This window comes from Notolepis coatsorum (assembly GCF_963971535.1).
Source record: "Notolepis coatsorum genome assembly, chromosome: 19".
Classification (NCBI taxonomy): domain Eukaryota; kingdom Metazoa; phylum Chordata; class Actinopteri; order Aulopiformes; family Paralepididae; genus Notolepis; species Notolepis coatsorum.
Window position 1 is genome coordinate 46709524 of NC_140183.1, and position 12844 is coordinate 46722367.

General features: G+C 43.0%; 1 protein-coding gene across 4 annotated transcripts in view; it reads left to right on the plus strand.

The window, feature by feature from the left end:
* The window catches only part of gramd1a (GRAM domain containing 1A), a gene marked incomplete at its 5' end in the record, with an annotated part of 78170 nt that overhangs the window by 50896 nt on the left and 14430 nt on the right, over nt 1-12844 (plus strand). For all 4 annotated transcript variants that reach the window (XM_084335651.1, XM_084335649.1, XM_084335650.1 and 1 more), the window contains 3 exons: nt 1293-1439; nt 2384-2505; nt 7037-7179. In XM_084335651.1, the coding sequence (XP_084191777.1) occupies nt 1293-1439; nt 2384-2505; nt 7037-7179 (412 nt within the window). The remainder of the gene's footprint in view (nt 1-1292; nt 1440-2383; nt 2506-7036; nt 7180-12844) is intronic.

The window sequence follows — 12844 nt, forward strand, 5'->3', positions numbered from 1 at the left end:
CAAGAGACACCGGTATCGAATCCGGATGTCAGCATTGCCTCCCGCTTGGGCCGGCAGTCATACTGACTCAATTGGCAGAGTCAGCGGGAGGAGAGTCGATGGGTGGTAGTCTGGTCGTTGTAAACAGCGACTCCTACAGGTCGGTCAGGGCGCCTGCACAGCAAAGACAGGAAAATGGCGGGGGCAGTGTGAGCCTCCTACACGTTACTCCTCGCCAATGAGAGTCCGCGCTGGCAGGTGAAAAAGAGGTGACTGGCTGTATCCACATGTATCGGAGGGGACATGTGATGGGCTTCTATCCTCCCTACGACCGGACAGTGGGGGGCACATGCGAGCAACGATCAGGACAGGGGAGGGAGAATTGGCACGAGAGGTAAATTGGGATGGGAGAAAAATCACAGAAAAGGGAGGAGAAAAAGTAGATGGAAAAAAAAAAATCCAATTATCTGATCGCCATTCCAAATACAGCTTGTGGAGGTCCATCCCACATTACAGAGCGTTACACATGAACGGGCGGGCAGGGTTACTGTTCCATGCCATCGTTGTAAAGGCCTACCTCGCCTGAGTATTTAAATCCCGCCCGCACGGCTCGGATCGTCCCTGAAAAGAAACTACACCGTTTCTAATGGAGTGCAATACCAGCTGGAAGGCGTATGCGGCGGTATTTGCCCTTTTGCGAGCTCAGACCCATTCCAAATGATAACATCAGGCTGGATGGATGAAAATGAATGCTAATAAAAGAAATAACGACCAAAACCCCACTATACTCGTGACTGGCATTGAATGAGTTAAATGCATGATTTTCTGGGTCTTTTCCTGCCTTTGGTCTGATTTAATTTCACACCTCAAACAAACCGCACCAGGATTCACTCAAGTTTTCAGGTGGACCAGAGTTTGCTCGTTTGGTCCGCGCCAGAGTTGGAATGAGCTTTCACACCAACCCCAAACCAACCGGACTACCCCGAGTAAACAAAGCAAAAGGGCTCGGATCAGAAAGTACCCTAACATGCTAGACTGATGTTACCACTACAAGGGGTAAAGAGAGTTCACACACAGTTCCGGAGCACAGAGTTGGGAAGCAGCAGCTCATTTACATTTAAAGCTACAGACACAGAAACAGCCTGCCGAGAACAGGACTGAAACAGACGGGTATAGAGACATGCTAGAATGCATAATCTGAGTGGTGTTTTCAGCAACAACAAAAATTCTGACATGTTTTTTGGGACCTCAGAGACCTCTATTAACTTGTTGAAGAGGAGAATAATATGTAACGTTTAACTCTGTTCTTCCAGGTGAAGTGGAGTCATTCTGTTCCGACCTGAACGGCCGTCTCCATATCAACTCTGTGGTGCGCATGAGCGTGGACAAGCTGCACGACCTGCTCTTCTCCGCAGACACACACTTCATCCAGCACCTCTTCTCACAACGACACTTCACCGGTACTGAGCGCACACACACACACAAATAGACGTTATGCACAGGGCTGCACTGGCTCCGCGCTACACGCATCAGCGATATTCAAGTTCCCCATGTCTCTCTTTGCTCTTTGCCAGACCAGAGAATTTGCATGTAGCCAAATCCCTGCTATTCTACAAAAGAAGTGGATTGCATTGTTGTTTCTATGTTTATGCAGGGTGGGGTGGGGGGGGGGGGGGGGGGGGGGGATTTTTGACTGCAATTGTTTCCTAGCTATATTGCTCTAAATCAATCCATCACGCCACGTAATCTAATTAATGAAAGGAGATGAATATCCAGTCTCTTCCTGCCATCTCTCTCTCCACACATACTGTAGGCTACTGTATTGATAATGGGCCGGCCAAAGTGTTTGTTTACGCTGTGTTAACCTCTCTCCGTCGTTCGCTCTCGCCCCCCCCCCCCCCCCCCTCTATTGTCCCTTCAATCCAACAACACGCTTCAGCCGTTAGTTATACAATCTGAGTGCTGTAGCCCGATGCATAGGGCCCACGCTGACCTCCACATTAACTGTTTTTCTGTGGTTTCCTTGATGCGAGGGAAGCTGTGGGGTTCACTTGCTTGGTGGTTGTTCCCCAGTCTGTGCCCCTGCCTGCCTGCCTGCCAGCTTGCAGGCTTTGTCTAGCTTTAATTGGGGCATTTTTTTCTTTTTGTGAAGGGAGTGTGGAGTGACTCTCTTTCGCTCTCTTCTCTTTCTCACTCTCTCCCCCCCCCCACCCACTTCTGTGCTTTTCCCTCCTCATCGTCTCTTTTCATTCACACATTCTCAATCTCTCCTACCTCTTTCTTTTCTGTATCTTCTCATGTTATTTTGTCTGTTTTCTCATCATCATTGTCTCTCGCTATCTTCTCTCTCTCTGTCTCTCTCTCTCTTACACACACACACACACACACACACACACACACACAGACCTGACGGTAGGGGAGTGGCAGCAGGACAGCAGCAGTGGGAACACCAGCCGTGTGCTGAGCTACACCATCGCCATCAACAACCCCCTGGGCCCCAAGACGGCCCCCGTGGTGGAGACGCAGGTCAGTCACCCGACAGACACCGGCCTCCAATCTGTCTTATGGCTTCGGGCACATTCACTTCTAACCAGGGAATGCGGCACCTCATCGCAGGGTGTGTCACTACATGGGCCATTTGTGTGATGTCATGCTGTGAGCTTTAACCTTCAGAGTCCCAGTATGCCTTTTACAGGCAACATACAGCTCCCTGACATTGAATAGGGTATTAAAATCGAAAAAAAAAGGAAAAACGACCCAGAAACGACTTAAGTCGTTTATGGCACTGAATGACTTAGGCCCAGAAACTACTTAACTAGTTTTTGGCACTGAAAGTGTTAAGCCCGATCGACCCGGCCGAGATTTTTTGGGATCAATATTTCATTTTTTCACCATGGCATTCATAATTTATCCAGCCTCCCTCCGGACTGCAGCGGCACCCTGTCTGAGATTGCAACGCCTCAATACCGCCGCCTGGTGGATGGTCAGGCGAGTTACACTCACGTCAAACCGGAAGTGGCGGTCGGTGCATCGAGGAAATCCCTCCGGCAGTCATATCTTGTTACGGGACTCCAGACAAACACTCGAGTGCATTTGGATCGCTTTCGAAACGCAATAATCGATATGATTTCGGCGTTTATTGCGCCATACAAACCGGAAATGGATCTAGGAGATCGGCGTCAAATTATTGCGATCTTTTTCCTCCAGTCATCTGCGAACGGTAAAAGGACACTAACGTTATTTTCAGCCCGATTGTCCATCTCCTTGTTTGCAATCAGTCTGATCAATATATCAACCCATACTAAATAAAGCTGTTACTGACGATCAAGGAATTATAAACACCCCCCCCCCCCCCCCCTTTCCTTCACGCATGATGAAGCATAATGTATACCGATCATATACATTTGAATTTTTTTATATAGCGTGTATAGGAAAGAAAACGCCAATCGATAATCTATCATATGCATCAGGGCCTATAACTAGCGTTTTTGGAATTACAGCAGAAAAGCTTAAAAACATACTTATATTCTCGAAGGTATTAACACAACAATGTATGAATGAAAAAATATAACGTTCCCACATCCGGAATGATGGATAATCGATGTTGAATCGGCCATAGTAATGTCAATATAGCAATAAAATGTAAAGTTATAGCCCTGCAAAGAAGGTAAACATCTCCATAGGGTTAGAGTGCTGGCAGACTGGGTACAATGATGGGCACAATGCCTGGCGCCCAATGTGTTTTTTTTTTTTATCCACTTTTTCTCCCATTTTCTATATTTTCTCCCATCCCAATTTCGTATCATCTAATTCAACCCTCCCCTGTCACGAACGCTGTTTCTTGCCTCCCACATAGCACAAGTCCCCTCCGGTACTTGAGGTAACAGCAGTCGCATCTTTTCACCTGCGCAGCTCGATCTCTCAGTGGCGAGGAGTAACGCGTGGGAGGCTCACGCTGCCCCCGACACTTCCTGATTCTACTGCGCAGGCGCGCTAACCGACCTGTAGGAGTCGCTGTCCACAACGCCCGATCCCCACCCATCAGTTTCCCACCCCCTAATACGGCCAATGTGTATTAGTATGAACGACCAGCTAAACTGAAAGCAATGTGGAGCGCTGGGCTCGAACAGGCGAGCCCAGTGTCTCTGCATTCGTGGTGAGCGCCTTGCCCACTACGCCACGTAGCCGCCCACCTGACGCCCAATGTGTTAAGTAATGTTGCGTTTCCTTTTCAAATGTAGCCAAGAGTAAAGACCTTAACCCTATCATAACAGCAGTTAAAGTGTATATTTTCATCACTACGTTTTTTTACCAATGATTATAAGTGTTATTAGCTAAATTTGAGCTCATACAAATCTCGATGACCCGGATGATTTAGATGCGAGAAAATGACACCGTCATGACATCGTTGTAGTCCTAAGAAAGAGGAGACCCAGGGCTTTTGGATGTAGAAATTTCATAAAACTACACTACCCAGCTCACACCAACCGCTGTCGAAACTGCAGCCAGCTGACGTGAAAAGAAAATATTGACGTGATTTTCGTGATTATGGTCAAACAAACCTGAACGTTATTGCCATAAAATGCAACGTATATTGTTTCTTTACCTTTCTGTGAACGTCTAGAAAAAAACGCGTTGCAATCCGGTAAAAAATGGCGGAGCTATGGACATTATACAAAAGTAACTGTACTTACAGTAGACATCATTCACAGTCTTTGCTGCCCTGTAACGGGAGCCTGGTGGTACTAAATCCAGATTTAACTCGGCCATTGGAAAGAGGAGATTTGGCCCGATCCATAGATGTATGACATGGCCATAATAAGGTAATTATAGGCCTGATATTCTATATTCATATTTCAAATTGCATCTGTCCGGATGGCAAAATTCAGTACTGTATCTACAAAACCCCCTGTAAATCATCTGCCCTTTATTAATTTGCTTCGATTTTTGTACACTTGATGTCAAGAAGGTGCTGAATGAGCTCAGTGGCAGTTTTTCACGTCTGGTCAATGTTAGTATGGTGTTATTCACCGACAAAGATGAGAAAGAGAAACATTTATAATTTATATTCTCCTTTTGGTTCATTACAATTTACTCAAGCATAGTATGAAAGGGGGGGGGGGCGGGGGATGTCGTTTCTGATTATTGATTACCAATAACGGCATTAGCCTCAGTAGCCTCATTCGCTGACCGGGTGGATGGCTAGGGTCAAAGCAAGGCCCGACCAAGCTGAAATTGACGTCAAATCGCTCTTACCTGTGGCCGGTTGGACTGCAAAAAGGATTTCCCAGTTATCGATCGTCATCTGGTAGATCCATATGTCCATTGGCTGATGCTATATTCCTTTACTGCATACTGAATTCAGTGTCCCAAAAACTATTCCAGGCGATCGGCTACACGCATAGCTTTAGGCTAACAGAAAAGTCCATTCATGATTTAAAAAAAAAAAAAAAAAAAAACGGTCTGTAACAGGGAACACTGCATTATCGAGACAGCGCCCCTACGAGGATCTGGGCGGTAATGCACTTTTCCGAATTCCAAGAGTAGGGTAAGCCGCTCTGTGACATTGAGTAGGATATTGCAATGGAATAAAAGCCAAAACAACCTTACCACGTATATATATGTGGTTGGCCCTCAAGCGTTGGATCCGAAACACGTATATATACGTGGTTGGCCCCGAATGTGTTAATGGCTTGTCCAATCATGATGACATTTAAAATGTGTTGGTACTTTGTGATATCTTTGTTATCTACATTCTACAGCAGGGGTCGGGAACCTATGGCTCGCGAGCCATATATGGCTCTTCTGGTGACAGCATATGGCTCACAGAATTTTTTTAGTTAAAAAAAAAAACATTTTTTTTTTTTAATACTTGTGATATTTCTTAAAAATACTGTGTCATTTTAAAGTAAACAGAAATTAGTTTTGAAGATACAGCTAATAGTATCTGTAGCTGAAGATATAGCGAGCAGAGCTGGCGAGGGAACACAAGTGGACAGAAATAAAAGATCTTCAACCTGAAGACCAGCTGATTCTTAAAACTTGGAACGAGCTTCCTGTGACATACCACACAATGTAGCGTGAGTATCGCCGTATTGACCATGTTTGGCTCTACATATGCATGTGGGCAGTCATTCTCGCATATGAGGAACATTAAGACCAACCTACGCTCACGTTTAACTGATGGAAGCCTCAACGCCTGCATGAAGCTCAACCTCACCACGTATAAACCAGATTACAAGGCCATCAGCAAAACCATGCAGCACCAGAAGTCGCATTAAAAGTAAGACATATTTAATTTATTATACGTTAAAAATACCATATGGCTCTCAATGAAATATATTTAGAAATATTTGGCTTTTATGGCTCTCCCAGTCAAAAAGGTTCCTGACCCCTGTTCTACAGTATATGAGTGAGACACAGGAAACCATATGACCTCCATTTCGATTTCTCAAGAACAACCTTTTTTCCTGCTCCTTCTAGGCCGTTCACATGATTCTCAATAGACCTCATGTGTCTATGTTGGTCAAAAGTGTTACTGAGGAATTGTCCTGTTTCGGGGATATACCCATTGTTGACTAGTACTGACAGTTTTAGGCCGACTTTACACTATGCATCTTTTGTGCAATTGGTTGGAGATTGCAAATGAAGCTTTCAGTATTGCTTTGACATCAATGTCATCCTGAATATTCCAAATGACGGTACAAAACAAATTCATGGTTTTCATTGGCTGTTGCAAGGAAGTGAAGTTGAGTTGGAAGTTGAAGCCACCCTTAAGATACTAGTTTTTATACTCGTTGGTGAAAGCCAGTGTTTGGGGTTTGGAGTGTGAATAATATGTCATTCACTGTCCCTGACGGTGCCCCTTTTGTTTTTTAAACTTGTGAAGCACTGTTTTTACACTGTCTTTATATTGTATGTTTGTTATGAATTGCCTTGTTCATTTTCTTTTTAGTTTTTAAACTTGTGAATGCACAAGCAAACTTGTGCATTCGTGCTGGGAAGGCTGCTATACAAATAAATCCTTACTTACTTACCCTCTCTTCCTACTTTATAGACCTTGTATAAGAGCAGCGCGCGCGGTGAGTGCTACGTGGTGGACTCTGAGGTGATCACTTCCGGAATCCCTTACCAGGACTACTTCTACACCATCCACAGATACTGCCTCACCTCCATCAACAAACACAAGAGCAGGCTCAGGTTTGTTTTGTTCTGTCACCGTCACATGAAGCAGGTGGGATCCCCGTATTCTGACTAAAGCAGGCTTGTTTTGGTCTTGCACCATCCAGTGTTTCCCACAGGATTTTCAGAGACTATGGGGGGTGAACCTCCGACCCTCTAGGGCAGTGGTTCTCAACAGGGGTGCCGTAGAGAGCTGCCAGGGGTGCCTTGAGATGTAAAAAAGAATTATTTTTGGATTACAGAAAATTATCACTAAAGTGCTATCTGTTGCAGCTGCACTGTTTCCCATGAAAATACCATATTTGGATAAGTTTGACCATTTCTCAAAATCTGAAAATCATTATTTAATAAAACACAGAAAAGGATCACCAAGTTACTCTGGATAAAAAAAAAAACGTTACAGACAACATTGAGACAAAGCTTCCTGACTCCATCCAAACTCTTGGAAGAACTCATTGAAATCTCTTCTGATACCACCTGGAGAGCTCGTTTCAGAGTGTGGTGCTGAGTACCAAGTATCTCATGATGCAGCAGTTAAGGTGTTGATACCATTCAGCACCACATATCTGTGTGAAGCTGGCTTTTCATCCATGACATCTCTGAAAACAAAATATAGGGCCAAGTTGAGCTTTGAGGATGGAGTGTTGCCTTGTCAAAGATCTCCCCACGTATTGACCGTATTATTAGCCAGCAGCAGCAGACCTCGCATTGAGCTAGAAATGTCCACTGAGTGAACAAGTGCTTATTTTCTGTATTTATTTATATTTTTTGAGGGAAAAAAAATACATGATTTTCAGTTTGAGAAATGGTCACACTTATCCAAATATGCTATTTTTATGGAAAAGTGTGCAGCTGCAACAGATAGCACTTTAGTGATAATTTTCTGTAATTTTATTTAAAGAAATATGCTATTTGATTTACTACTACAAGCAGTGTAATGTCAACAGTACTAAGCCATTTAGACCTGAAACACCTGTTAATAATGCATTATATAGGCATACACACAAATGTGTTTCCCGGTTTCTTAAATAAACATTATTTTGAAAGCAAGCACTTTTGTCATCATTGTAGCAAAAACGACAGGACCGGAAAAGTCTTTATCGTATGTAGGGGTGCCCTGGAATATTTTATTGAACACAGGGGTGCCTTGGCAGCAGAAAGGTTGAGAACCCTTGCTCTAGGGTACATTTTAAAGTTAAATGCATCAATCTGGTGCACTTTGAGAGCAAAATAAAGAGGCTAGATCTATGATGAACTTTGTGCTCAAAACACAAAATCGACTAGACTAGTGCTTCCCAATCCTCTCCTCGAAGCACCCCAGCCGTTCAATGTATTTGTTAAATTCCACCACCAGCACACCTGGTTTATTTTTTAGAAAATAAAAATATAGTGGATTACTATTACGACTACTACCACTGCCAATACTACTGATACATCCCTATTGGCAAACTTTATATTTAAAAAAAATAGTAAAAAAGTAATGATAATAAATAAATAAATAAATTGAACGTGCTCTTCATTCTGGCTAGCTCCTCGTAATGACACATTTCTTGTGTGGTGTAGTTTAAAGCTGTTGTTAATATTATTATTGTTTTACTCACGCTCCTGTTAAAATTCATTCTGCACATTTCCAGCTCCAGGGAGAGAATTTAGATTTGAGTTTGCCCCTCATGGTAAGCTGTGGCATGCACCGCGGCTAGACTCATCCATCAAGTATACAGCTTTTCACTAACCATGACTACCTACCCGACCCACCCCTGTTCTCAAGGTTGAACAGAATATCTCTCCTCCTATCATTCCTGTTGGAATCACCGCTAGATACCCTGTTCATTGTCCAAGTCATACTGCTGATGCCTCTAGTTTAATTGCATTCCCTGAGCCTCCTGTCACTATTTCTGTTCCCTTTCTTGACACTCAATTTACCCCACTTACCTTTTAAGAAGAGAATGGGATTAGGGGTAATTCACTTGCATATTAGAAGTTTACTTTAGAAGCTTCCAGATCATGAAGAATTTAGATCATAAATATACTAGTCCGGCAGACTAATCCCGACATCCTGGTGTTGAGTGAAGCTTGGCTTAAAAAGAGTGACCATGACTTGGAAATAGCTCTATTGGATTACAACTTGTATAGAGCAGGGTAGACAGTTTGCAGGGGAGGAGCGCTGGGTACTTATGTTAAATAAGGTTTCTTTTTAACAATTGAAATGCTGTCACCCTACCAAGATGTTTTGAACTTCTTGCACTGAAGGTTCAGTTAGGACCTGTCTCTGTGATTGTGGCGAGTCAGGTTCCATTGGCACAATAGTGAATCTGCTTTCTCAGTATGATGCTGATGCTGTGTTGATTGTTTTTGGTGTCTTTAATCTGAATTGGTTGTGTGGTGCATCCGACTGTCTCAGTGGTGGCCTCAATTTATCCTAGCTGGTAACAGAACCTACTAGGGTCTAGGCCAAATCGGAAAGATTGATCTTATCTTTTTAAACAGAGTTGACAAAATTACTGCCTTTAGTGGTATTAGTGATCATTGCCCTGATTTTAGATTTTCTTTTAGGTGCGTTTTGCTTGTAATGTTTTGTTTTTTATTGATGCCTAATTGTATTGATGTGTAACTGTTTTACTGATCCTTTCTTACCTTTTATATTCATCTGCGTTTTAATTATTTATTTTGACTGGCGTGTCACACATTGCAGATGTGGGCAACCTCAACAGATTTTTCAAGTTGAAATTAACTCATTGGACGCCACCGCTTAAGTGCGCGAGAGGGCGCTAGAGCGCCACCGCTTTAATCAATGGGAGGACTGGGAGATTTGCGAGTGCTTAAATATATCTTAAATTATGGCTATGGGTCTAATACACTGGTCGATTATCAGTGAGTTGCTTGCAGTCAACATGTACAAAACGGATTGTTTTTTCATCGGTACATTTCCGTTTTATACCGTTTTGAATACGAGTATAGTTTTGATGAATTCTAGTAATTCCAGAGAAAGACGCGATAATAGCCCTTTAGTGGAATACACAAAACACGTTGTAATTTTTCGGCTGATTATCGAATTTATATATAATGTTCTTACCTTGTATCTGATGTAATGCAAAATAAATAATCCAATTATCTGATCGCCATTTGAAGTACTGGGCGCGGAGGTCCATGCCACGTTCAACAGCATTGCATATGAGGGGGGGGGGGGGGGGGGGGGCAGCCTCGCAGATCTATCGTTGAAATCAAGTTACCTTGCCTGATTATTTAAACCACGCCCGCACGGCTTGGATCGTCCCAAAAAAAAACGATACCATTCCCAGTGGAGTGCAATACCAGCCGGAAGGCGTAGGGGGCGGTATTTGCCCTTTTGCGAGCTCAGACCCATTCCCAACGATAACATCAGGCTGGATGGATGAAAATGAATGGATATCGCTAATAAGATAAATAACGATTAAAACCCGACTATACTCGTGATTGGCGCTGAACGGTTGTCGAGTTAACCCGACTATCATCGGGTCTGGCGTCCAATGAGTTAAGGTTTGAATGAACAAATCTTACTGTAGATAGCAGCTCTGGAATAAAAATGTACAAGCTGCAGTTGTGTTCATTTACACATTATTATTCCATGTTTGGAAATTCCCCACTGAATTGGAAGAAAGGTCTAAAATGGTTGTCCGTGGCATGATTAGCAAATCTGGCCCACAGTGTTAATTTTCTGACTGTTTTGTTTAGTCGAGTGTTTGTTTTCTAGTTTTCTGACTAGTAATAGTAGTATTCAGTAGTTTTTCAGTCATCATGGCTGTGACTGTAAAGGTACAGGCTGAAGCATAATGCTTATACTGTATATGTATGTCCTATATTCTCATCAAATTTGTATTTAATTTTTTTATTATTTTTTAAACAAACACATAAACAAACATGACAACACACGATAAGATATACAAGCATTAGTTGTCAGTGCACATCCAATGAAATCACATTTTAGTTAATTGTCTTATATAGGATATACCCCTAATACCTGTTATCTAAAAACCTACACACATATGCTCCAGCTCGTACCCCCCCCTTCCGGACCCCCCCATTGGATATTCCATCCATTTTCCCTCGCTCCTAACCAGACATTACCATTATATGCTAGCTTTTATTTTCTCCACCACTTCTAACCACAATGTCATTTTGGATTCATTGAGACCCAAAATTCTTGCTGTAGATATTTCTTGATAGATCACATCGAGATATGTAATAATCCAGACCTTTCGGCACATTTTTTCCGGTTGGAACCATCGTGATGCTATCAGCTTTTTAGCCACTGTGATACCCGATAAAACCAATCTCTTTAGCTGTGGATGTACTGCACACTCAAAAACATCATTCAGCAGTAGTACAGAGGGGTTTTGATTGATTGATTGAAAAGTTTATTAACAGATTGCAGAATGGGTACAGTACAGCTCAATACATACAATTGTTAAGGGGATGCAGACCAGAGAAAGACTTTCGTCTTGTTTACATCAGGGTCCCCCATTTTCAATTCATCATAACATATATGACATACATGACATACAGATAGACAGTACTGCTACATCTATACATTTATGACATATCAGATTTGCAAATACAGTACTGTTTGTGATACAAAAGTGTCCAGAAAAGGAGTGTATATACATTTGGCGTAGAAACTGTACATTGGAGGAGGTTGGATGGGTGGGGTGGGGTTGGGTGGGTTGGGTGAGGGCTGTACATTGGAGGTGGGGGGGGGGTTGGGTAGGGGACACACACACATTTTACACTGTACATTGGAATACTGACAAAGCCTTACTTGGTAATTTACTGTACAACTAGGTTAGGACATTTGTAGGGGCCAGTTTCGAATTGCAGTCTCACGTAGGTGTTTTTTGAGAGTGTTTTTGAAAGTGGGTAGTGATTCACATTCCTTTACAGCTTTAGGTAGGGCGTTCCACATTGATGTGGCATAATTGCGAAACGTGTTTAGTCCCTTGTTTGAGCCGAATCTGGGTTTTACATGATTTGTGGAGCTCCCTCTGGTGTTGTGATCGTGGTATTCACTGACCTTTGGGAAGTATTTTGACATGTACATGGGTACCTTGGTCGCGTAGTGTATCTTGTAGACCAGGCCCATTGCAAGTTGCTGTACTCTGTCGTCTACTCTAAGCCATCCTAGGTTGTCAAAGTGGGCAGGGGTGAGGTGGGTTCTGGGAGTCAGGTCAAGTAGTAGTCTGACTAGCTTGTTTTGAGATGTTTGTAATTTGTTTTTTAGTGCCTTTGAGGTGCTTTGGTACCATGAGGTGCAAGCATAGTCGTAGTACCCTTGAATGAGTGCTCCTGCTAGAGTCTTCAGGGTATTCTTGTTTACCAGAGAGGAGATCCGGTACAGGTATATTCCAATTTAAGAGGTTTGATAGTTGCTGGGTCACCTCTTTCCAGAATATCTTAACTGGTGGGCAGTCCCAGTACATGTGCATAAATGTCCCCTCGTCCCCATTTGTACATAAGGAGCATTTGGAGTCTTGTATAAGACCCATTTTTTTCAGTCTTATAGGAGTCAAGTATGTCCTGTGAATATAGTTAAGATTGATTTGTTGATGGTCCGGGTTCCTTGATGTGAATCGAATATTTGCCCAGGCTTCTTGCCAATCAAAATCACTTTCCAGGTCTGGTATATCCCTCCTCCAGACTGAGTCTAGGT